This window comes from Cynocephalus volans, chromosome 10 (assembly GCF_027409185.1).
Source record: "Cynocephalus volans isolate mCynVol1 chromosome 10, mCynVol1.pri, whole genome shotgun sequence".
NCBI lineage: Eukaryota > Metazoa > Chordata > Mammalia > Dermoptera > Cynocephalidae > Cynocephalus > Cynocephalus volans.
Genome location: NC_084469.1, coordinates 37,367,923 through 37,393,241, shown reverse-complemented (window position 1 = coordinate 37,393,241; position 25,319 = coordinate 37,367,923). Strand labels below are relative to the sequence as shown.

The window sequence follows — 25,319 nt, the reverse complement described above, 5'->3', positions numbered from 1 at the left end:
AAAAGGATTTGCCAAATAGGTCCCCAGCTAGGACAGCTGAGGTGGCTGCTGTGTTTGCAGAATAGTCTCTATAAAAGTGGAGCTGAAATGCCTCTGTCCCATCCTTCCTCAAAATTCTTAAAGGTATGTATACATGGAAGAACATTTGGCTAGTTTTACATTCCTGCTGATATGATTTTTTATTTAAGGGCTATGGCTACTATTTCCCAAATTTCAATTTTTCTTTCCAACATTCCTAAGGATGATATTGTACGCAATGTAGTTACTAGCATTTTGTGATTAGATTTTTTAAAAAGACTTGCATGTCCTCTTTGTTTTTTCTTTCAACAGCAGTGTCTGCTTTCAGCCTGCCACCTTCTTCATCTGGTAACATAAGAGGTAAGAGTAATTTATTATTACACTCTAAAGAACAAAGACATCTCTATATTGCTACATCTTAATAAGCTACCATTTTATATCCTAGTTTAGAACTGGGAATAAGATACAAGGAGCAGCTGTGCTTTAAAAATGGCTTCTCATAATATTTTGACTTTTTAGGTCATTGAACTGAACAAAATTTAATGAAACTCCTCTTTCACATGTTGTTAGAACTTCAGAGAGATGCAACCATCACATGTAATATTTAATGTGAACTACTACTCCAACTTAACTGACAAGGACATATGAGAGAGACCACATGGTAAAATCAACAATGTGTTGACCTGGAAGTCAAAATTTCTAGGTGTCAATCCAGGATTTTCACTGATTCTAGTTGCCTGAATCAAGCCAGTTAGCTTTTGCATACTTAGAAATACAGTGTGTTGCAGTGGAATTAGCCCTGCATCTGGATTTAGGAGAACAGGGCTCATGGCCCAGCACCGCCACTTAGCACCTCTGTGACACTGAATGACCCTTTACTTTTCAGGCCTTAGTTTCCTCATCAGTAAAATGAGGAGGCTGGGTTCTAGATAACTGCTTAATGTCCTTCCAGCTTTGCTGTCTAGGATCTATGTAAGGGATTTCCAAGGACCACTCCACAGAATCAAAACATTTAATGGACCTCCCCCAACTATATGTATTGAGAGATGTACTTTTAGTATTATGTAAAGAATATGCATAATGATGAAAACCTACTATACCTTCAACGGTTATTTTGAACAAGTTTCTATTTAATGCAGCAGCTATATTCATTTAGAAAAGAACAGAAAACATACTGCTTATGAGGAAATGCTGCTTGTTTGAACTTAAGGCAATTATCACTATGTGGGTGGATTCACGGACCCCCTCCAACAAACCTGAGGTTGCTTGGGGGCTTGTGACCCACAACTTGGGAAACTACTGATCTGAGACATGAGATGGAGAGGGTAATACCCTTTCTGTGTTTTGTGAATATACTGCATTATAGCAATCTCTGTATGATAGTGTGTTGTTAATTCAAAATTGCCTAGTATAAAAACAATCACAGAAACAAAAATTATGTAATAGGTAAACATTTTTTCTTCAAGGAAAAAAACCTAACATTAAATGTTCCAGTACCTGTTCCCTGAAAATACGTCTAAATTTCACTGTGTTATCAGGAGACTTTTACAGATAAGATTGGTTTTAGAGATAATGTGGCAAATTCTATTTCTAACTTTCTAAGTCAAGAGGAAGTTTAATGACAAAAGACCTAGACTCATTCTGGAAAGCCCACAAATGGTTGAGGCCATTGTGGTTGTCCTTGTGTTGCTGGTGCTGGCAAACAAGACACTGCTTCTCACAAACCATCTCCCTTCCCACTCCACAGAGTCACTTTCTTTTATTCTGGTCACTAATTCTGACTTTGTCATCACGGCAACAGGACTTATTTTATATTCTCATAATTAATTTATCAATGGGAAAAAAATGTTAAGCTCATTTGGGCTTGAAACTTTATATTGACTATAATTTCAGAAGAAATATTTAGAAGACTGGTATTTTTAAAAAGAAAGTGGGAGGGAAAGAGACAGATACATAAACTTAAAACAATACGAATCAGATTTTTTAAAAAAACTGTTATGCTGAAATCCAGCGAAAAACAAAGAGAAACATACACTAAAAATATACAATCACTATGGAATTTTATCAAAAATTTAGATGTTTTTCTTTAAGAACATTTTAAAGTTATTTTTTGTTTAGATAGCACTACTGACTTTCACACAATTTTAAAACTGATAAAAGAGACTTAATTTCGACTTAGGACAAAATCATTTGTTAGATTTTCAGCTTTCATTGTACTTATTTTTCCCTTTACTTATCTAATACCTGTCAGTCAATTATGAGTTTACTTGTGTTTTTTAGGTATTTTCAACCTGGATTTATGTCCTGAAAGAACAGATGTACCTTTTCACATCCAATTTTAATAATTTTTACATCCAATTTTAAGGAAAATTTGCCCAAACATTTGAATTTGTAAAATAGGTTCATTTAGATTATAAAGCCATTGGAAACAGTTACTTTTATTTCTTTGTTTCATCACAATGTAAAAAAAAAGGGGGGGGGTTGGAAAAAGGAAAGGAAAGAAAAGCAAGCAGAAAAAGAAAAGATTCTGAACACACTTGGAGCATCACAAATGTTGCTGATTGAATTAATTCTTCCCAATTTCTCAGTTAAGGTTTAAAACAGAGAGGATGGAATGAAGGCTTGAAATGTCACCAGAATTAAGCTACCAACATAGGGCTTTCAAATCAATGAGCTGATCTCTCAGCACCTTCACATAGCACACAGGAAGGTTCCCTAAAGGCAGGGGTGACAAAACAAGCACAGAAAATACAGCACATCAGAGTGAAATCAACAGGACAGTTCTCCACCCCAACCCCAAGTTACCGTCTGGCTCGTTTCTTCCTCTAGGTACATCAATAACCCGCAGCCATGAGTTCCGATGCCGACATGGCCGTTTTTGGGGAGGCTGCTCCTTACCTCCGAAAGTCTGAAAAGGAGCGAATTGAAGCTCAGAACAAGCCTTTTGATGCTAAGAATTCTGTCTTTGTGGTGGATGCTAAGGAGTCCTATGTGAAAGCAACAGTGCAAAGCAGGGAAGCAGGGAAGGTGACAGTCAAGACTGAAGCCGGAGCTGTAAGCAAAAAAAAAAAAAAAAAAAAAAAGGGGAGGGGGATATCATTGATTCTTTCTATCTACAACTTAGTTGATATCCACCGGCTCCTTCTTTTGTTACTTAACAGACTGTCACAGTCAAGGATGATCAAGTCTTCTCCATGAACCCTCCCAAATATGACAAGATCGAGGACATGGCCATGATGACTCACCTGCATGAACCTGCTGTGCTGTATAACCTCAAAGAGCGCTATGCAGCCTGGATGATCTACGTGAGTGCTCCTTTCACATTATTTTTCACTAGCTACACGTACTTACTGTGTTAGCTAAACAAATTAAGGACTTTATCTCAAGATTTTGCTATTGCAATATTCTCTTAAGACCAATCATTTGATTAGTGTTGTAAATTCTGATGTATTTGAAAATGTACATGTGGAAAGCTATCTGATCAACTGAATTGGTTGGAAAACTGAAGCATTTCGTGCAGCAGATGACAGAGGGAGGCAACAAATAAATAAAATAATTAAGCCTTAGGAGAACTAACACAGAATGCACGTTCCTCTCCCTTGCCCTTAGAGTTGTATGTCCATGGTAGATTAATGAGGTGATTGCTGATTGAGCAGCCCTATCCTTTCCCACAGACCTACTCAGGCCTCTTCTGTGTCACTGTCAATCCCTACAAGTGGCTGCCAGTGTACAACCCCGAGGTCGTGGCTGCCTACCGAGGCAAAAAGCGCCAGGAGGCCCCACCCCACATCTTCTCCATCTCTGACAACGCCTATCAGTTCATGCTGACTGGTGAGTCCATAATTATAATTTCTGTAGCAATTTGTAAAATATTTGTATACTAATAACACAGAAAACATAGGACCAGTACTTTGAGAATAAAAGGTCAAGCATAACATTTCATGTTCATGCTAATAGCCATAATAAGAGTGGGGAAATATATTTAGAATAAAATGTACCAATCCCCAAAATACAGGGAATTTTACTTTGATTTCTGTGCAAAACCCAAATTAAATAATTTTAATTCCAGCTCAAAATTAACCGAATTTAGACATCAACTCTGCATTTTAATTATAGCTAATACGTCATCTCTCCTAAAAAGTAAGGTTTGAAATCTCATAGTGACAAGTTATCACAAGCACTATACAAAACTTTGGATTGGACACTAATCACATGACAGAATTTTGAACTGTAAAACCAGGTGTCTGAATGGGACACAAAACTGTTATTCACATGATATTGACATAATATTCTCATAGATGAAATGGTGAAATAACACATTACATATTCCATCACATTAAAGGTAAAAGGAGTGTAACACACCGATTAATTAGCACATCTTTTGCTACTTATTTTTTTTTTAAATATTGTGAAAAGCAAAGCACAAATTTCTATAGTTATTTTTTTGTGAGTGCAGAGTTTTAAAAGACAATTTCGAGTTTAAAAGCACTGTGTTAATCTATGTGCTAAGTGTGCTTTTTCTAAAACATTATCTTCGGTTTCTCTTTCACAGATCGGGAGAACCAGTCAATCCTGATTACGTATGTAGATTTCATGCCTTCTTTCTGTTGAATTTTGATCATTTCAGTGGTTACTACTGCTTTAGATTCTGACTTTTTCTTCTGTTTGAACTTGATAGTGGAGAATCTGGTGCAGGGAAGACTGTGAACACGAAGCGTGTCATCCAGTACTTTGCAACAATTGCAATTACTGGAGAGAAGAAAAAAGAGGAAGCTTCTCCTGGCAAAATGCAGGTGGGTATGATATTCATCTAAGAAGGAAAGAAATAATAGACTTTTTTAAATTTGATGATGGTACTTCAAAACCACAGCAACCAATTGCATGTGATACGAGGATCTGGAAAATAACTCTTGGAAGGGCTTATGAGAATGAGATGGATAGGCAATGTAATGGCAAGTTTAACAGGCAAAAGTTCTCACAACCATTTATTAGGAGTGAAAAGTGGGCCTGAGAGATACAGAAATGAAGGCCACATCACTGCAGTGTCCCACTCCCCCTTGGTACGCCTTTTCACTCACTTTAGAAAGCCTTATGCAGAGTTACAGAATACTGCGAAGGGGCAAAGCAGAAGGGAAGGAGGTCATTGGGAAGTGATTTTAGTAGACTACAACTCATCTTTTCTAGAGTTTCTTTATCTATCTTACTCATTTCTCTTAAGGGGACCCTTGAAGATCAAATCATCAGTGCCAATCCCCTACTGGAGGCCTTTGGCAACGCCAAGACCGTGAGGAATGACAACTCCTCTCGCTTTGTAAGTCTCTTGGTCTTCCTTTTCGTTTGGGAATCGGCACTGACAGTCGGTCTGTACAGAGTCAATATCTTTTCCATTTATTTGGTCCATAGCTAAAGAAATGGTTTCTGCCCTTTTATGTACAATAAGCCCTCTTTTGCCTTTTTCAGGGTAAATTTATCAGGATACATTTTGGTGCCACAGGCAAACTGGCTTCTGCAGATATTGAAACATGTAAGTTAATAAATATTAGTGACTGATAATTTTTTCTTTGGGGGTGCATATTGGAAAATATTGTTCTTATCTATGGCATGTGAAATTTTCAAATGTTTAATTTTTCACTGGGCCTTTTCTTAAGTGCTTAATCTGACTTTCCAGATCTGCTAGAGAAGTCCCGAGTTACTTTCCAGCTAAAGGCTGAAAGAAGTTACCACATATTTTATCAAATTATGTCCAATAAGAAGCCAGAGCTTATTGGTAAGAAGCATCTTTGATTTATTTCTACCAAGGAAGAATAACAGCCCTTAGTCTAAGAAGTCCCTCTAAAATGTTTTTGATGACCGATGTAACTCCGTCTACATATTGTTCCCTTCTGTGTGTCCAGAAATGCTTCTGATCACCACCAACCCATACGACTTTGCCTTTGTCAGTCAAGGTGAAATTACTGTGCCTAGCATTGATGACCAGGAAGAGTTGATGGCCACAGATGTAAGTAATAGCTACAAAGTAGGAAAAAGCAAATTCATTTTCCAGTATACAACACTATTCTATCAGAGGGGAACGCATTAGCGGAAAGACTATAAATAGGTAATACTATCTTTTAGGTTTTCTTACTGCTGGGAGAAAGTCACAGGACATTTCAATGTCTTCCGCCTACACGTGTTAGAAAGTTTTAAATGCCTGTAATAAATGTGAGGTCTTTGACATTCCTTGGCTAATTTTTGGCCAATGTTTGTACTCCAATATTGATGTTTCTCCTCTATTTTATGTCAGACCTTACACCCATGAATCTGAGAGAGAGCCACAATATATTTACATTTTAAAATAACAGAACATGCAATTCCCACAGTTCCTCTATAGTCAGATGTAAACACAAACTGTTTAGAATGAACCTCTGTGGGCAAATGGTATAGCCCTCTCCTCCCTATGCAGCATTAGAAGAAATGGGTTGACTACCTCAAAAACACTCTTTTTATGACTCCATGAGCCTTTACTTTTGAAACTACAGATTCTTCCCCTCATGCACCCCCCCACCACCTCTTTTTTTAAGGATTATTAATTTTTGGCTTATTTCCTTTATATATAAACTTTATACATATTTCATGTTTTCTTTTTAATTTCTGAATAAACTTCTTTGATTATTTTTAACTTTAATATCAGTAGGAATATTCCAACATTCCCAAGATAGGGTTGAAAGCTGCTTACAAAAGTATTTTTTCTTTTAAAATATTATTTTCAAGAAGTTGATAATCTATTTGTGTGCCTTTACATATAAGCATTTATTCTCTATAACTTTTTATGTTCATATGTCCAAAATTGATAAAGATCCCTAGTCTAAAAAGTTAAAAAAATGTAGCAGTCTTTCTCTAGGATTTCTGTAATAGTCTAAATTCTGTAAATAGGTAGAGTCAGTGAACTGGAACTAGAAGGCAATAATCTGGGGAAAGAGTCTTAGGAGATAAGAGTGGTAAACAAGCGTATTTTTTTCTACCTTCTGTGATGCCTGCCCCCATTTATAAGTCTTTTCAAAGCCTAGCATGGGCAATTAAGAAGGCAATCAAAATCCAATAGAGAAAAAAGACACAAAAATATTTCATGAAGAGGAAAAAGTTCTTCTTTTCACAAATGTCTCTTCCAGCATGAGTAATGAATGAGCAGGTAAAGTTCAGTCTCAGGCATCTCATGGTCAGCTGAGCTGTGGCTTGATATCAGAGAGGAATGTGGAGAAATACTTGGAGCTATTGCTGCTCTCCTCATGTCCTCTTTCCACCTGAATCCTTGACGCCCATTAGAGTGCGAAGGTAGACTGTGATTATGTATTAGGCTAGGACAACATAGGAGAAGGAGCCAAGGAGAGATTTGTGAGACTGGAGAAAAGCAGCAAGGATAGCCAAGACAAGGAGCATGGGCCTGAGGACCGAGGATAGGCTGAGATGGAGAAATGATAAAAGCACCAGTCTTTGGCACCAAAAGTCATGACTCTGAGTCCTGGTTGAGTGAATGTGGGCAAGTCACATAACACCATTATTATCCATATGACTCAAATGGAAAGACTGATACATATCTCTTGATGTTTCTATGTGGATCAGGGAAGTGAAGGATATGTGTGCTTTTTGAAAATGGCAAAGTGCTAGTCAAATATAAGGCAAGGCAAGATGAGGAAAAAGTGGGGAGTCAGGCCCCTGTGTCCTGAGGGAGTCTGCCTGGATGACAATTGGGAGGTAAGTAAATTCAACTCTCTTGACAGAGTGCTGTGGACATCCTGGGTTTCAGCTCTGATGAAAAGGTGGCGATTTACAAGCTCACTGGGGCCGTGATGCATTATGGAAACATGAAATTCAAGCAAAAGCAAAGGGAAGAGCAGGCTGAGCCAGATGGCACTGAAGGTACCACCACACCCTATTGATATCTTCCATTTGACAGAACCAACACCATGAGCTTTTCAGAGTCAGGGACTGTGTTTTTACCTTCTTTGAACTATCTCATGAGGAGAAAAGTATTAGGGGAAGAAAATGACAAACCGTCTGATGTTTTACATGACTGAGCAGATTTGCAGAGATTTGCGATTTCTGCCCATTCCATTTTTCATTGACTTTCTATAAGCTAATATTTTCTATGTGATTAAAACATTTCTTATTCCAGTGAATAATTTGTGTACCCACTGAAAAAAACAGATATCTGAATTTTCCTGTCACTACTCCTCTACATTAGGGTTTCTCAAATTATTTTTATCTTTTGTCTACTTTTGCCATATTTTAAATATCATACAGATATTACATAACAGCTAGAGGAGAGGCTTTTGAATGTTTTCACCACAAAGAAATGATTAATGCATGGTGATTGACACATTAACTACCCTAACTCAATTATTATGCAACATATGTATGTATCAAAATATCACATTGTACCGCATAAGCATGTACAATATGTAAGTTAAAATAAAAAAGAAAAAGAAAAAAAACACTATACATACTGGATAATAATAAAAATTATAATACCTCCAAATATATGTCTGTGTGTGAGTGTGTGTGTGTGTGTGTGTGTGTGTGTGTGTGTATCACACAGAGCACCCATTCCCCAAGCTCCAATTTATCATCACAACAAATGGCTAAACTTAGTGTGAACAATGGCAATGATTTTGAAGCAATATGAACTAAAGAACAGGTTTCACAACATTTGCACATATTAGTCTTTGAGCAAAACCATTTTTTCCCATCATCACTCACCTCTTAAACTGTGTAAGCCATGATCAGTTTAAATATTATCACCTTGTTCATGCAGTTGCTGACAAAGCTGCCTATCTGACAAGTCTGAACTCTGCTGACCTGCTCAAAGCCCTGTGCTACCCCAGGGTCAAGGTCGGCAATGAGTATGTCACCAAAGGCCAGACTGTGCAGCAGGTAAGTGCACAACCTCAGTGAATCACACACATCTCAGGCCTTCATGACATGTCTTTAACAACACCAACAAACATGACTTTATCTGTGAAGGTGTACAATTCGGTGGGTGCTCTGGCCAAAGCCATCTACGAGAAGATGTTCCTGTGGATGGTCACCCGCATCAACCAGCAGCTGGACACCAAGCAGCCCAGGCAGTACTTTATCGGAGTCTTGGACATTGCTGGCTTTGAGATCTTTGATGTAAGTAGTGAATTGACAGAAAATGCACAAGTGCAAATCATCAGTCATTTGATTGATCTTCTAACACCATTCAAAATTATCTTTACAAAATGTACTTTTCAGAAAGAACAACCTATAATTCCTGCTGAAAAGGGTCTTCAAATAAATATAAAAGCAAGTAAATAGGTATAAATAGAAAAAGAGAGAGAATTCTACGCTCTCAAGTCTAGAAGTCTCGAAAAATGATCCATGAGAGGTTAAAATATTCAAAATCTATCCTGGATCCAAGCAGATGAAACATTTTCTTAAAATTCTTTAAGAAAATATTTGAGTCCTCATTTAACAGTATTTTGACTAATATGCATGATTTCACGCAGTTACTTGGAAAGCAAAGTATTTCAGGAGTCAATTCTCTTCTGTTTAGAATTATATCAGAAGTTGAGAAAACTATCTGAAGTTTTATAATTTAATAAACCAAAACGCCTTAAATTCATAAGAAAATATTAGTAGCTGCTCTGTAGATACAAATATTTAAGTTATGAGTAATTTCCTATATTTATCCTTTCCTATAGTTCAACAGCCTGGAGCAGCTGTGCATCAACTTCACCAACGAGAAACTGCAACAGTTTTTCAACCACCACATGTTCGTGCTGGAGCAGGAGGAGTACAAGAAGGAAGGCATCGAGTGGGAGTTCATTGACTTTGGGATGGACCTGGCTGCCTGCATTGAGCTCATAGAGAAGGTTCACATGTGACTTTTCAGGCCTTTAACACAGGAAAATCAAACTTCCCATCTCCCTATGCTTAACTACAATCCTGATTCTCAAAGAACAATCAGTGGTGTTTCATGACACACTTGTGTACACTGACCAGTTGCCAGGTGTGTCACAAGTCATCTGTTATTCATGAATACAGTACAGTACTTTGTAAAAAAAAAATTATAAAACACATTCAGATTCACATTTATCCTTCTAATAACTTCATTCTCCTTCACTTTTATTCCGACATGACTCCATGCATATGGGAGAAAGGGATAAAATTACAGCTAGTCCTCTGAGTACTGTAATTAACTTTGGTGTACCCATGATGGTGTACTGTGCGTGCATCCTCCGTCATGTGTAACAAGGCAGGATATGTTAAGATGTCTTAAAGGTTGGAAAGTTAGCCCTTCAACTGTTGCAGTCATTAAGTCTTTCTCTATTCATGATGACTACTGAAAAAAACACCAAACCTCTATATGACCTTACCTAGAAAATGAGCCCTGAATTGCCCAATACCAAGGGAGGTGGGGCAATAGTTATATCATATCTGGTTATGTTAAAACTCATCATATGATCATTAAACACTTTCAAAGTGTATTGGGAATTACTCGTGTATCTATTGATACCAACAAAGTATACGTGTGGACCCCATCCTAAGCAGTGGGAAGGAGGAAATAAATGCAACTGCCATCTAGGAAAACTTCCAATATGCAGGTCAAAAGTCACAAAAATGTGAAAGAGTGTAAAAGCAGACTAGGTTTGCACAATTTGGGAAAAAGATATGTTAATTTGGTGACATAATATCTCTACTATTCATGAAAATTGTACGATCCTCAGGAAAAGCATTTATTTTCTTCTCTAGTATTTCAGTTTCTGGATCATCAAAGTAGTTTTGGGGAGACAATTTGTGAATTTGTGAAATCATCAATGTTGAATTTTTTTTCAGTCTTTCATATCAAATTTGCCACTGAAAAGAGTCAAACTGCTTAGAAAGCAAAACCAAATTGCCATCACTTAACTCCACAGTAGTGGGGATTATAGCTTACAGTACAAAGAAGTTTAATGATACAACATAAGATGCACTTTTCTCCTGGAAATAGATCATTTTTAGTCATTATACATAATCTTTCTTCTTTTCATACTTTTGTCGTGCCTGGATTTGAGGTGAAGGAAGTTAACTGACAGTAAGGAAGTATTCAGATATATACATTTATGGAATATATAATTGTTTTAAAATAGTACTTCCAGAATTTAATATTATACACTGAACATAAAGTTTGCCAAATGGCACAGATGAACTTTTTTTTATATGAGTCTTTCTAGCAAACATATTTCCCATATGCTCTTGATACATGACTATTCCACATTTCATTAGCAGAGGAGAGTCAACGAAGTAGGATTATATCTATTTAACTTACCATTCAAAGTATTATCTTGAAACATTGTATTTTCAGGTTTCTACCAACTACATAAACCATTGAAGCCTAATTTTCTGAGGGACTCATTACTGTCACCCCTTTTTTCCTATTCTCAGCCTATGGGCATCTTCTCCATCCTGGAAGAGGAATGCATGTTCCCCAAGGCAACAGACACCTCCTTCAAGAACAAGCTGTATGAACAGCATCTTGGAAAGTCCAACAACTTCCAGAAGCCCAAGCCTGCCAAAGGCAAGGCTGAGGCCCACTTCTCGCTGGTGCACTACGCCGGCACCGTGGACTACAATATCACTGGCTGGCTTGACAAGAACAAGGACCCCCTGAATGAGACCGTGGTTGGGCTGTACCAGAAGTCTGGAATGAAGACGCTGGCTTTCCTCTTCTCTGGGGCACAAACTGCTGAAGCAGGTAATTTTTAATATCATCAATATATTCCAACAGTCACAAAATAGAAATATACTGTTTATTAGAGACGGATATAGCTCTAGCAAAACCTAAACTGAGAATACTAGCCAATATGAGTCTAATGAAAGGAACTATATTTATTAACTGTGACACGGCCTTACAATTATAGTCTTTCAGAGTTAAAATTGACATATATAGATCATTCAGTCCACAGCCTCATTTCATCAATGAGAAAACAGAGACTCAGAGAGGTTAAACTACTAGCTCAGGATCGTACAACTCATTTCTACTATTCTGTAATGGTTCCCTCAAGGATCCAGCTAACTTGCAGATAAGGGAATCCTTTGTCAGAGCCCTAGTGCTTGGGAAATTGAAGTTCTGCTCTCTTCAGTGCTCTAAGACCAGATGTGCAAGTAACAACATGGACATACAGGCAAACAGGAAATAGGACTTCCCTCAGGTGAGCAGAGGCTCACCTACTGAGGACTGACAATGCAACTTTGCCTATTCCCTGGGGTACTAAAAGGGCATTGCTACTGTCTCCTGGGCACTTCCTTCAAGGAACAGACATTGCTGATTGGAGCAGAGAAGTCCCACTGCCTATCTACATCTACCCGTTTCACTCACAATCCTTTTGTTGTTGTTGTTGTTTGTTGTTGTTTTCTGAATGCCTATAATGTGAACCAAAGTTTATATTTTCTTGACCTACAATTCAGGAAGGAGAGATGGAAATAAGTATAGGAATGATGTGACTGAATGAGTGCAAATTTAAATTCCAAAGGGAATTTTGGCAGTCCTAATATCTATGGATAGTACTTAAAAGGCTTTTACAAATAATTTTAATTTTTCTATTTTATTTCTCAGAGGGTGGTGGTGGAAAGAAAGGTGGTAAGAAGAAGGGTTCTTCTTTCCAGACAGTGTCAGCTCTTTTCAGGGTACAGTATATTCTTGAATTCCACAGAAATACTTTCATATAAAAATTAAATTATTGTAACAGAAAAAAATTTTTTTAAGATATCTATGGTAAAACTGAAGAAAGTAGTAATATACTAAAAAGTCTGAAAAATACCTCAGGAAAAATTTTAAAAGAAGAAGACACACAGTGCATCTCTTCGCATCAAATCTTGTGATAAATGAACCATTTCCCCCAAGCCCCAAATTTAATATATCTGGTATTAAATAAATTTTGCATGAAACAAAACCCTCTCTTAAATGCAACCACTGTACTCAATTACATCCATTCCATATGACCAAAGTTTCAGTACAAATTTTCCCTGACTGGCAGTGCTTGAATAATAGACTGAAATTGATTGATTCTATATAATTTGTAATTTCCTACCTATACTGCATATGTATAATTCTTCTTGGTCATCATGATTTATTTTTCATTGAGACAGCTCATTGAAATGTGAAATGGAGGAACCATTAACAATAAATCATTGCTAGGGACTCTAATGTAGATGCAACTAGAAATTATTTTGAAACTTTTTATATGGTTCCACAGGAGAATTTGAATAAGCTGATGACCAACTTGAGGAGCACCCACCCCCACTTTGTACGATGTATCATCCCCAATGAATCTAAAACTCCTGGTAAGACACTTCTGATATCCAAATAAAACTCCCCTGTGACTACTCTTTAGATTATTATATAGAAAACACATCTTTTTTTAGGTGCCATGGAGCACGAACTTGTCCTGCACCAGCTGAGGTGTAACGGTGTGCTGGAAGGCATCCGCATCTGCAGGAAAGGATTCCCGAGCAGAATCCTTTATGCAGACTTCAAACAGAGGTTTGTGTCTCATTATTTTTCCCTTTCACTATGTTAGTCTATATCAAAATTGCTACATAATTCAAACATTTTTAACTATTCTTTGAAAAATGAAATGCAGTTATTTGAAATGTTATCCCAAAAGAAAGGTTAAGTTTATAGTATCATGAGTTTTTCATCATATCTTCCCAATTTTTACTTAAAACACTTTTTTGATTTTCTTAATGGCATTTTGTTTCCCAAAACTTAATCTGTCATCTTTTCAATGACAGCTACCAAGTGTTCTACTACCTTTTCCTTTTTCAATAAAGAAAAACCACGTTTTTATGTTCTTTTTCTTCTGACAGGTACAAGATTCTAAATGCAAGTGCTATCCCAGAGGGTCAGTTCATTGACAGCAAGAAAGCTTCTGAGAAACTGCTAGGGTCCATTGACATTGACCACACCCAGTACAAATTCGGTCATACCAAGGTACCACCAGCCCAAATTTCTATCTATCACAATTTCATCACTTTTGGACTTTCTCCTGAGAAGAAATAACACATTTAACTTGTTCTTTGGCGAGGTTTTCTTTAAAGCTGGCCTGTTGGGAACTCTAGAGGAGATGAGAGATGAAAAGCTGGCTCAACTCATCACACGTACTCAAGCCGTATGCAGAGGGTACCTGATGAGGGTGGAGTTCAAGAAGATGATGGAGAGGAGGTGAGGTTCCAAGCACAGGTCTTCCTTCTCCACGCTTTCACAATCTGGTACAGTCATTATTTCTGTTGAGTAATGGTCACTTTCCACATTCTTCTTCGTTTGCATTTTTTTCTTCTCCTCCAGGGAGTCCATCTTCTGCATCCAGTACAATGTTCGTGCTTTCATGAATGTGAAGCACTGGCCCTGGATGAAGCTGTATTTCAAGATCAAGCCACTTCTCAAGAGTGCAGAAACAGAAAAGGAGATGGCTACCATGAAGGAAGATTTTGAGAAGACCAAAGAAGAACTGGCTAAATCAGAGGCAAAAAGGAAAGAACTGGAAGAGAAGATGGTAGCTCTGATGCAAGAGAAAAATGACTTACAACTCCAAGTTCAAGCTGTGAGTATCACCCATTGCACAGTTAAGCCACATCTTATTTTCCAATGACTGCCCTACTGGACATGAGAATGTTTTTTAATTTAAGGTATTAAAATAAATGGTTTTCACTCACACATTTCTTGTGATTGTTTGCCTTTCAAAAATACTAAGACTCAGACTTGAAGAAGCAGTAGATGCGAAGTCACATATTATGCTACATATGTAAATATGTGCATACATACATAATTCAGTCATCAGTGAGCAAAGTCATAAAATATCCCCATTTTCCTGTCTTTATGAAACTTTCTCTTAGATTAGACTCTTCTTTCTTTAGTGAATATTTTTGTGCATAAAATAGAAGTAATGTTGTTTCTACCAGGGCAGGAAAAAGGTTAAATTAATCCCCCCCTTAAATATGAGAAAACTGAGTCCTAGAATGAATGTGACTTTTTCAAAGTAGCAAAAGTTAATAAGTTGCGGATTTTTACCAAAAGGCTAGTTTTTCTGATGTGACACTTCACACAAGTTTATCTGGAGGAAATCTGTTAGTAGACTTAATCAGTAAATAGAAATTATTAACATTTTGTCTATTTGATTTTTAAAAGGTGGCAAGTTAATTGGCATATGTGTTGACCCAACTGGTAGAGTCACTGAAGTTTCCATCTTTTAATAAATTATTGTGTATTTGCAGATATAACTTAGACAAATGAAAATGTTTAATTTCCCCCTTTAGGAAGCAGATGGCTTAGCTGATGCAGAGGAAAGATGTGATCAGTTGATTAAAACCAAAATCCAACTTGAGGCAAAAATCAAAGAGGTGACGGAGAGAGCTGAGGATGAGGAAGAGATCAATGCTGAGCTGACAGCCAAGAAGAGGAAACTGGAGGATGAATGTTCAGAACTGAAGAAAGACATTGATGACCTTGAGCTGACACTGGCCAAAGTCGAAAAGGAGAAGCATGCCACGGAGAACAAGGTACAAATCAGTATCCATTTTAGAGTATTTATAAGCACAAACTTGCTACTGAAGTATTTTAACTGATAATTTAATCTTAAACATATTAAGTATGAAAGAAAAACACTGTGATAATTGTCATCTCTTCAGTCTTCACCATCTCTATCAGTTTACCTTGACCTTTAGCTCAGATTTTTTTCAGGCATGTAGGCCCAGGTTAGCTTCTGGTTTCTATTTTCCATCTCTGGCTGACATTGTGTTCTTTCATCAAGACAACAGGTTGTCATTCACATTCCTGTCATCTGCTCAAATCTAAAGGTGAAAAACCTCACAGAAGAGATGGCAGGCCTTGACGAAACCATCGCTAAGCTGACCAAGGAGAAGAAAGCCCTCCAAGAGGCCCACCAACAGACCCTGGATGACCTGCAGGCAGAAGAGGACAAAGCCAACACCCTGACCAAAGCTAAAATCAAGCTAGAACAGCAACTGGATGATGTAAGAGTGAAAAACAAAATATTTCCCCTTGAGATGAAATAAACAATTGTGACATAAAACCCTCACTGATACCCATAAGCTTTTAACTGCTGGTTTGTAAATGATAAAGTTCTCATTCTATTTGCTGTATCTTTTAAAAATTTTTGTGTACCTTTGAAGCCTAGTGGCATAAGGTTCAGTGCTTAAGAACTGAAAAAATAAAACCCATTATAAATTTAGCTTGAAGGATCTCTGGAACAAGAAAAGAAACTTCGCATGGACTTAGAAAGAGCAAAGAGAAAACTGGAGGGTGATCTAAAATTGGCCCAAGAATCCACAATGGATATAGAAAATGACAAACAGCAACTTGATGAGAAACTCAAAAAGTAAGTATGATATAATTCAGCTATAACCTGCTTGTTGTATGTCATTGTAGATGATATGTATGTTAAAAAGTTCTCCAAAATATTACTTCATGGCACATGGAAAAAAAGTGGATAATGATCTTTGACTTTCTGATTTAATGCAAATGGTACATTACTGACTTGTTAACATCTACTACTCACTTTCTTAACACCAGTAGAATAAAGAAGTTCAATTATACATAGAAAAGAAGAATGGTAAGAGAATTGACTATTAGCTAACATGCTGCTCTTCTAATAGGAAAGAGTTTGAAATGAGCAATCTGCAAAGCAAGATTGATGACGAACAGGCCCTGGGGATGCAGCTGCAGAAGAAGATCAAAGAGTTACAAGTAAGTCATAACCTCCACCTTTTGGGCATTCCAGGAAACAAAACCTGCCATAAATTCACATTAATGTTGACATATCACTCCCAGGCCCGCATTGAGGAGCTGGAGGAGGAAATCGAGGCAGAGCGGGCCTCCAGGGCCAAAGCAGAGAAGCAGCGCTCTGACCTCTCCCGGGAACTGGAGGAGATCAGCGAGCGGCTGGAAGAAGCCGGTGGGGCCACTTCAGCCCAGATTGAGATGAACAAGAAGCGGGAGGCTGAGTTCCAGAAAATGCGCGGGGACCTGGAGGAGGCCACCCTGCAGCACGAAGCCACGGCTGCCACCCTGAGGAAGAAGCACGCGGACAGTGTGGCCGAGCTCGGGGAGCAGATCGACAACCTGCAGAGGGTCAAGCAGAAGCTGGAGAAGGAGAAGAGTGAGATGAAGATGGAGATCGATGACCTTGCTAGTAACATGGAGACTGTCTCCAAAGCCAAGGTTTTTTTTCATCTTTATTTGCAGCAATTCAAAATGACCAAGTTTATATATAACTACATATAGCTGAATTGCACAAACATTAGATGTTATCTGAGGTTTAAAATTGATTCCTAGTAGACATTATTGAATTTAATCACTTCAGTTCTCGTACCTCATTTATGGATATCACTGTATACTTTGTCAGTATTACCATGAAAGAATGCAGTTACAAGAAAGACTCATCTAAAATCCATATTCTATGTGATGCAGAATTTAAATGATGCTTGTGTTTCCTAAAAAAAAATAATCTAATTTTGAAAATCTTGTGCTCTTTTACTCAGCCAAAATTATGTGCCTCTACTACTTTCTAGGCAACATGCAGGGCTTTAATAAAAAAGTAAATAAAACTCAACCACTTTCCACAATTAGTTACAGATCTCCAAATACCAGCCTTCCAAACAGAAATGTATTGTCCTTTTCTGTTTTCTATTTCCCATCACAGGGAAATTTCGAGAAATTGTGCCGCACCCTAGAAGACCAGCTTAGTGAAGTGAAAACAAAGGAAGAGGAGCAACAACGTTTAATAAATGAATTGTCAGCCCAGAAGGCACGTTTACACACAGAAGCAGGTCAGTACATGAACATCAGCCTTTGGAGAGGTAAAGAACGAAAGACAAGTCTCTACCCCTCAAACACAGATCATTTATCAGGCTATGTACACTCATTTATCATTTCTTAGTTACTCCTTCATGTTTTTATAACAAGATGGTAAGAAGCAATGATTTTAAGCTACTCTTAGAGTTGGAAGAAACAGTTAAGCTCCTGGGGCTCAGGAGATTTTTGCTGCCTCAGCATTACTCAAAAAATCTCAGATCCTAAAATATCAAAGAAAGCTCATACACTTTTTAAGTAAGACAGTCTTCTCAACAGCATGGAAGCTCTTGAGTTATTCTTTTCATCATATGAAATAAGGGGGTTCTAATATTATTCCATTCTTTAAATTCTTCTTCCCCTGGAGAACAGAACTAAATCACTCATGCTTTGTCTTCCCCAGGTGAGTTTTCACGACAGCTAGATGAGAAAGATGCTTTGGTTTCTCAGCTATCCCGAGGCAAACAAGCATTTACGCAACAGATTGAGGAATTCAAGAGGCAGCTAGAAGAAGAGTCTAAGGTGAGAATTACCCAGTTGATACTTTCAATCACTTGAACTGTGCAACATGACACACTAGTGAACTGCACACAGAGGATATCAATCTTTAGAATATAATTTTACATCACACACTTTTTGGTTGGTCTAGGCCAAGAATGCCCTGGCCCATGCCCTGCAGTCAGCCCGCCATGACTGTGACCTGCTGCGAGAACAGTATGAAGAGGAGCAGGAAGCCAAAGCTGAGCTGCAGAGGGCACTGTCCAAGGCCAACAGTGAGGTTGCCCAGTGGAGGACCAAATATGAGACGGACGCCATCCAGCGCACAGAGGAGCTGGAGGAGGCCAAGTATGAGCTTTCAGTGAAGGGGGGCAGAAAGTAAAAACAGTGAAGGAAAAATATAAGAAAGAGAATATTCCAGGAATGGGGATAGGTGAAAGATTTCAGCCTATTTGATTGTAGGGTGGTGAATTCTACCATATTCCCCTTCCTAGAGCACAGCGTATGTCCACTGGAGAATAAGAGAGGACCAGAGCCTTCCCCATATTCTGGTATAAAAACATCTTAAATTTCTTTCCACCAAAAGAGGTTATTAATTATCAGCGTACCCTTTATTAATTAAGTAGAATTAATTTCCTTTAATAGAAGTAAAATGGAGACATTGAGACTATAAATATTATATCATTAAGAAAAATCAGTTTTTCCTTAGCTGGAGTATTGAATATTCAGAATAAGACTATCATACCCTGTCATCAATTAAACTAACCATTAGTATTGATTGACTTATTCACTAATTACACATCCTGTTTGTGGAATAAAACTCAAGGGAGTTACACATAGAAGGAAAAAAAAATTCATTCCTATTGAAAGAAGGCTTTCTAAATTTTTTTTATCTCAGTAGTTGTTATAAATAGACAGAATGAGAAGGTTGAGCAAGCATTTGCAGAGAGAGCATTCTAGATAAGAGTATGGGCTAGGAGAGGTCAGAAACTGGGTTGGCAAAGGGAGCAATAAATTAGACTTTGGAGAATATTTGGGAAATGGAATTATGGAATAATATTTGTCTGAGGTCACCAAATCTGGAAAGTTTTGATTAATTGTATGACGTTGAACAGGTCACTCTGGGCCACAGTTTTCTCATCCATAAAGAGGACAAAACTAGAAAAAGCTTAAAGATCCCATTCAATGCTAACATTGTTTGATAAGATCTGTTGATGGCTGCCATTTCTTCCTCACCCTCACACTCTCACACTGCTCACTCATCTCAAGCACTTACTCCTCTTCTCTCTCTCTCATTCTCTCTCTCTCTCTCTTTCTCTCTCTCTCTCTCTCTCTCACACACACACACACACACACACACACAAAATGGCTTCATAAATATGTTTGACAACATCTAAGATAGATCAAGAACTCACTAGGGAAAACAGAATTGTAGAAGACATAAAATGGATACTGAGAAGCTGTTTTAGAAAAACTTAACATGTGAACATAGATGCAAAAAACCTTGGGGAAAATCTGCTTTCCTGGTCAGCAGTTTTATAAAGTTCACAGTGGTGACTTTGATTCTGCTCTTGGTCACTCACATTGACCCACCTTTCAGGAAGAAGCTGGCCCAGCGTCTGCAGGATGCTGAGGAACACGTAGAAGCTGTGAATTCCAAATGTGCTTCTCTGGAAAAAACAAAGCAGAGGCTACAGAATGAAGTGGAGGACCTCATGATTGACGTGGAAAGATCTAACGCTGCCTGTGCAGCTCTCGATAAGAAGCAAAGGAACTTTGACAAGGTAGCCCACATTTTCGGCTCCCTAGGGAGCAATTGGCATCATTGTTGGTGTCAGCAGCATACTATCAATGTACTTCCAGGTTCTGGCAGAATGGAAACAGAAATATGAGGAAATTCAGGCTGAACTTGAGGCTTCCCAGAAGGAGTCCCGTTCTCTCAGCACTGAGCTTTTCAAGGTGAAGAATGCCTATGAGGAATCCCTGGATCAACTTGAAACTCTAAAGAGAGAGAATAAGAACTTACAGCGTGAGTTATTATAATCATTGTTTCAAAAATCTTTTCAATTTTACATACTCCTCAACAAAATTTTGATATTGTTTTATTAAACTACAGAGGAGATTTCTGACCTGACCGAACAAATTGCAGAGGGTGGAAAGCATGTCCATGAATTGGAGAAAGTAAAGAAACAAATTGATCAAGAGAAGAGTGACCTACAGGCTGCCCTAGAGGAAGCAGAGGTACGTTTCATTTGTTCACCTATACGTGATAAATAAATTGAAAAATTAATAGAAACTGAGATCTATCATGTTGCAAACCTTTACGGGATAACACATGTAATTCAGTGAGAAATACTGAATTGTACCTTGGGAATGCACAACTAATAAGCTAAAATAAGATGTACGAAAGTTTATGGGTTTTCTTAATGCCTTCATAAGAAATAATCATAATGTGAAAGGGGGAAAAACGCTGTTTAGGTAATCTAAATATTGCTTTTATTAAGGCATCTCTTGAGCATGAAGAAGGCAAAATTCTTCGCGTCCAACTTGAGTTAAATCAGGTGAAATCTGAGATTGACCGAAAAATTGCTGAAAAAGATGAAGAAATTGATCAGCTAAAGAGGAATCATCTCAGAGTTGTGGAGTCGATGCAGAGCACCCTAGATGCTGAGATCAGGAGCAGGAATGATGCCCTGAGGATCAAGAAGAAGATGGAGGGAGACCTCAATGAAATGGAAATACAGCTAAACCATGCCAACCGCCAGGCTGCTGAAGCAATAAGGAATCTTAGAAACACACAAGGAGCACTGAAGGTACATTCAAGTAAACACACATGGTGTCATACAGTCTGGGTGCCATTACGTAAGTATTTTAGGAGGACTGCAATTCATAAATTATCTAAATAATATAGTGATCAGTTGAAAATTTTATGCACACAGCTGAAAAAGAGCTTAGTTCTATAAAGCCCAGGACAGTTTGCTTTGTCATCTGCACAGAAGACAAAGTGGTAAGAGGTAGGGAAACAGAGGAAATGATGAGAGAGTATAGCTGCATGCCCCTGCTTAAATCAGTTCACTTATCTGGACTTCATTTATTTGATATATAAATGCCACCACTGGACTAGCTGATCTCTAAGGATCAGCTTATTAGCTTTCCTAATCCCAATTTTATAGATTCAAACATGGCTTTTTTAGTGATTCAGGATCTAAAATAATATAACATTATGTTCTTTTTAAGTAGAACTGCTACCCTAAGCTACAAAGAATTTGTCAGTAAAGGTACTTGCAGCTTGTTCCTATCTAATCATACTCTAAGTTATTAAGATCAAAGTATACACATGACCCTAAATTTTTATTTGCTTTAATTGGAGCATGAGTAAGAGTCTTTTTCTCTTTCTGTGTAGGACGCTCAGCTACATTTAGATGATGCCATCAGAGGCCAAGATGACCTTAAAGAACAACTGGCAATGGTTGAGCGCAGAGCTAACCTGATGCAGGCTGAGATTGAAGAGCTTGGGGTATCCCTGGAACAGACTGAGAGGAGCAGGAAAGTGGCAGAACAAGAACTTCTGGACGCCAGTGAGCGTGTGCAACTCCTGCACACTCAGGTGAGGTTCAGGACTATGGTTTAGCAAATATACTCCCTGAACCTAAAGACAACTTGAGAGGATGATAAGCTTGTTTATAAAGCAAAAAGTGATCATGGCAGGGGTCCCGTCCTAGAAGTCTGTAAAATGTACAGTGATCAAAATACATACTGGGGCCTAACTTGTTCACAAGTATATTTATAGGCCAGCATAATAATGTTGATTAGAAATAATTTGGAGTTCTAGAAACTTTTATAAACCAGCACAGAACACCACTTACTAATAACTATACATACATCATAGCTGGCCATCTTACCTTTTGCAAATCTAGGCTAGAAATAGATAGGCAAATAGAATAGAGTAGAAAGAATAAGCCACCAAATAATATTTATGTATCATGTGTGCACATAAAGCTAACCTTATCTATAAAAAGAATCTCTTAAGTTCAAATTCATGCAACCAATATTAGGGCTAGTTAGCATTTGTTGTTTACAGTGTATTTTAACTTAAAAATAATATGATGAATGATCTTTTTTGTAAAAAATATACAGAAAACATCCAGAAAGATAAACAAAAGTGTTGTGAATGGTTATCTCTGGTTAGTGAGAGTACACTAATTATTTTTGTCTTTTTTTTTTTTTTTTTGCCAATTTGTATGTTCTACTATTTCTTACATATATTAAAATATATATTATTGTATAATTTTGACAGTTGCAATATATACAAATAGGCATTATGGGAAGGTTAAAATCTCATACTACAAATAATTTTAAAGTCAAATTAATATACAACATTTTTCTTACTCATGAGTATACATAATTGATTGAATAGTTCAAATAAGGTCAACTTCCCAATAACATGAGATTCTTGGTTCATTTTTTTACCAATATTATGCTATTTATCCACTTACAATATGGAGCCAACCAATATGAATGATCAGCTGAAAATTAATGGTCCATTTTATCATGTGCTGTGTGGTGCTACAAGGTACAGCACATTAAATTTGGGAGGTTGTGCTTTTTGCTTATAAGTAGCCACCAATCGTAGTTGAATATGGTTGGTATCAGAAATTAAATTTTACCTTAAATAATTTAGGGGAAGTTTTATTAACAGAGATATGGCTAGAAAGAAAAGGCATAAACTTAGAATTCACTTCTAAGGTTTTTGGTTTTGATTCTGAACATTTCTTATTTCTTATGACCAACAATGTATGCCTGTATACACTAGTTAAAATAACAATGTGAATGTTCATAATATAAATGTGTTTTTCTTCTTTTTTTTTTTTTAATTAATTTCAAACAGAACACCAGCCTGATCAACACTAAGAAGAAGCTGGAGACAGACATTTCCCAAATCCAGGGTGAGATGGAGGACATTGTCCAGGAAGCCCGCAACGCAGAAGAGAAGGCCAAGAAGGCCATCACTGACGTGAGTGGAGGGCAACACCGTGGTGGGCAAACATGAATCGTGCTGTGCTCTCTCCACCGACTTCACTGATTCAGTTTTACTAATCAGGCCGCCATGATGGCTGAGGAGCTGAAGAAGGAGCAGGACACCAGCGCCCACCTGGAGCGCATGAAGAAGAACCTGGAGCAGACGGTGAAGGACCTGCAGCTGCGTCTGGACGAGGCCGAGCAGCTGGCGCTGAAGGGCGGGAAGAAGCAGATCCAGAAACTGGAGGCCAGGGTGGGTGTCCACAACTTCATTCGATTCCCAGCCTGTTCACGCAGCTAGTTATGGCCAAACTGTTAGACACCTTTGTTCTCTTCCAGGTGAGGGAGCTTGAAAATGAGGTGGAAAGTGAACAGAAGCGCAATGTTGAAGCGGTCAAGGGTCTTCGTAAACATGAGAGGAGAGTGAAGGAACTCACCTACCAGGTGACAGCTTTTTCATAGTTTCCAGGCCTACAGCTTTCAAGAAAATAAAAAATAATGACTTGTTTTCACAAAATAACTGTTTATTTGCCACTTCTTTCAGACTGAAGAGGACCGCAAGAATGTCCTCAGGCTGCAGGACTTGGTGGACAAATTACAAACCAAAGTTAAGGCTTACAAAAGACAAGCTGAGGAGGCTGTGAGTATCTCCACAGTGAGAGAGAGAGGTCTAGGGGCAGATTCAGGTTTTGTGGGGCCTGGAGTTGATAGAATTTAAGAAGCTTTCTTTAAGGAAAAGAATACAAAATCGGGAATACAAAATTAGGTATGAAAGTGAATATTTATTTAGAATGAGAAAAATTAACCACAAGTTACTGGAGCCTTTAGAGATTTGAGTTCATTTCTTCTGAGACCTCTTTAAGCAATTTTCCACACTGTTCACGTAGAAATACTTCTTGGTTACAACCTACTTCCCTCCCTATCTAGAATTCTGTACAACTCCAAGCATTCATAGAGGCCTGTGCAAATGAGTGTCTGGATTCTAAGCCTAATTTAACTTCATTACAAATACATCTCAGGACTTTTTTTTTTTTTATCAGTTTGACTGCAGTCACCTTTCTCATCCTGTTAATCCTGAAAACTTTCTTAAGGTTCTCTGCCCCCAATACCACCACTGCACCAACTTTTTAAAGTTTGTTTTATAGAAAACAACATTGAATCAGATCCCTACTAGTCTGATCTCCCTGTTGTCATTGTAGTATCTTCAGTTTTCCAGGAAGAGTCAAGTGAAAGAGAGATTGAATGGGGGGCAAGGTGTAAGCACACTCATTCATATAGGCAAGTTTGTGGGATGCCCTGCCCCCAAATAAGTATGTCACAAAATAACAGAACATTTTGCTTTCTCATTCATAAAGCAAATCCTGTAGCTGCTTTTAGTAACAAAGGCAATAACGATCAGAAAATTTCATATTTTCTTGGTCTCTCAAGTGCATTTCTGTTTTCAGGAGGAACAATCCAACGTCAACCTTGCCAAGTTCCGCAAGATCCAGCATGAGCTGGAGGAGGCCGAGGAACGGGCTGACATTGCAGAGTCCCAGGTCAACAAACTGCGGGTGAAGAGCCGGGAAGTCAACGCAAAAGTCATAAGTGAAGAGTAATTCATTCTAATGTTGAAAGGTGACCAAAGAAATGCACAAAATGTGAAGTTCTTTGTCATTGTCCTGTGTATCAAGGAAATAAAATCTGCAGAGAATTTCATAACATGTTTGTCTCTAATTATAAGCTCTATGGTTCTATTAGAATTAATTTATTTAACAATTGTTGAGCTTCTAATGCATGCAACCCAATGATGATGAAAATGAATATGGGCAGTGAGCCAACTTTAGAACAAGGTGAATGAAACAGGGTGCTCTGAGACGATGCAAAGGTGATAAATGCATGCTCAATTCCATTCAACCAATTTAACTGAGTACCAAGTATGTGTCTGGTACAGAAA

The 25,319-nt window shown here is 37.9% G+C and overlaps 1 protein-coding gene across 2 annotated transcripts; it reads left to right on the top strand.

Moving 5' to 3' along the window:
• The first annotated feature begins 2,868 nt into the window (after positions 1–2,868).
• LOC134386840 (myosin-4) lies at positions 2,869–24,981 on the top strand. 2 transcript variants are annotated; one of them, XM_063108965.1, is made up of 38 exons: positions 2,869–3,072; positions 3,180–3,323; positions 3,693–3,849; positions 4,571–4,598; positions 4,697–4,811; positions 5,237–5,329; positions 5,479–5,542; positions 5,687–5,785; positions 5,913–6,016; positions 7,776–7,914; positions 8,810–8,928; positions 9,019–9,168; positions 9,720–9,890; positions 11,443–11,748; positions 12,616–12,684; positions 13,254–13,341; positions 13,423–13,540; positions 13,867–13,990; positions 14,085–14,221; positions 14,345–14,600; positions 15,313–15,555; positions 15,853–16,029; positions 16,249–16,394; positions 16,672–16,762; positions 16,847–17,236; positions 17,718–17,844; positions 18,270–18,388; positions 18,516–18,712; positions 19,965–20,148; positions 20,228–20,393; positions 20,481–20,605; positions 20,869–21,177; positions 21,768–21,971; positions 23,253–23,378; positions 23,466–23,636; positions 23,723–23,827; positions 23,928–24,023; positions 24,829–24,981. In XM_063108965.1, exons 1-38 carry the CDS (start codon positions 2,869–2,871, stop codon positions 24,979–24,981), a joined length of 5,814 nt encoding a protein of 1,937 aa, XP_062965035.1. The 2 variants fall into 2 exon arrangements, with proteins under 2 accessions (XP_062965035.1, XP_062965034.1); XM_063108964.1 differs by having other exon boundaries at positions 11,443–11,752; positions 12,614–12,684.
• The last annotated feature ends 338 nt before the right edge of the window (positions 24,982–25,319 follow it).

Bases quoted from the DNA above. Each gene is read 5' to 3' on its own strand.
- LOC134386840 (XM_063108964.1), top strand. From the start codon at position 2,869: ATGAGTTCCGATGCCGACATGGCCGTTTTTGGGGAGGCTGCTCCTTAC. The intron at 3,850-4,570 runs GTGAGTCCATAA...TCTCTTTCACAG, and splicing joins CTATCAGTTCATGCTGACTG to ATCGGGAGAACCAGTCAATC. The intron at 9,891-11,442 runs GTTCACATGTGA...TCCTATTCTCAG, and splicing joins GCATTGAGCTCATAGAGAAG to CCTATGGGCATCTTCTCCAT.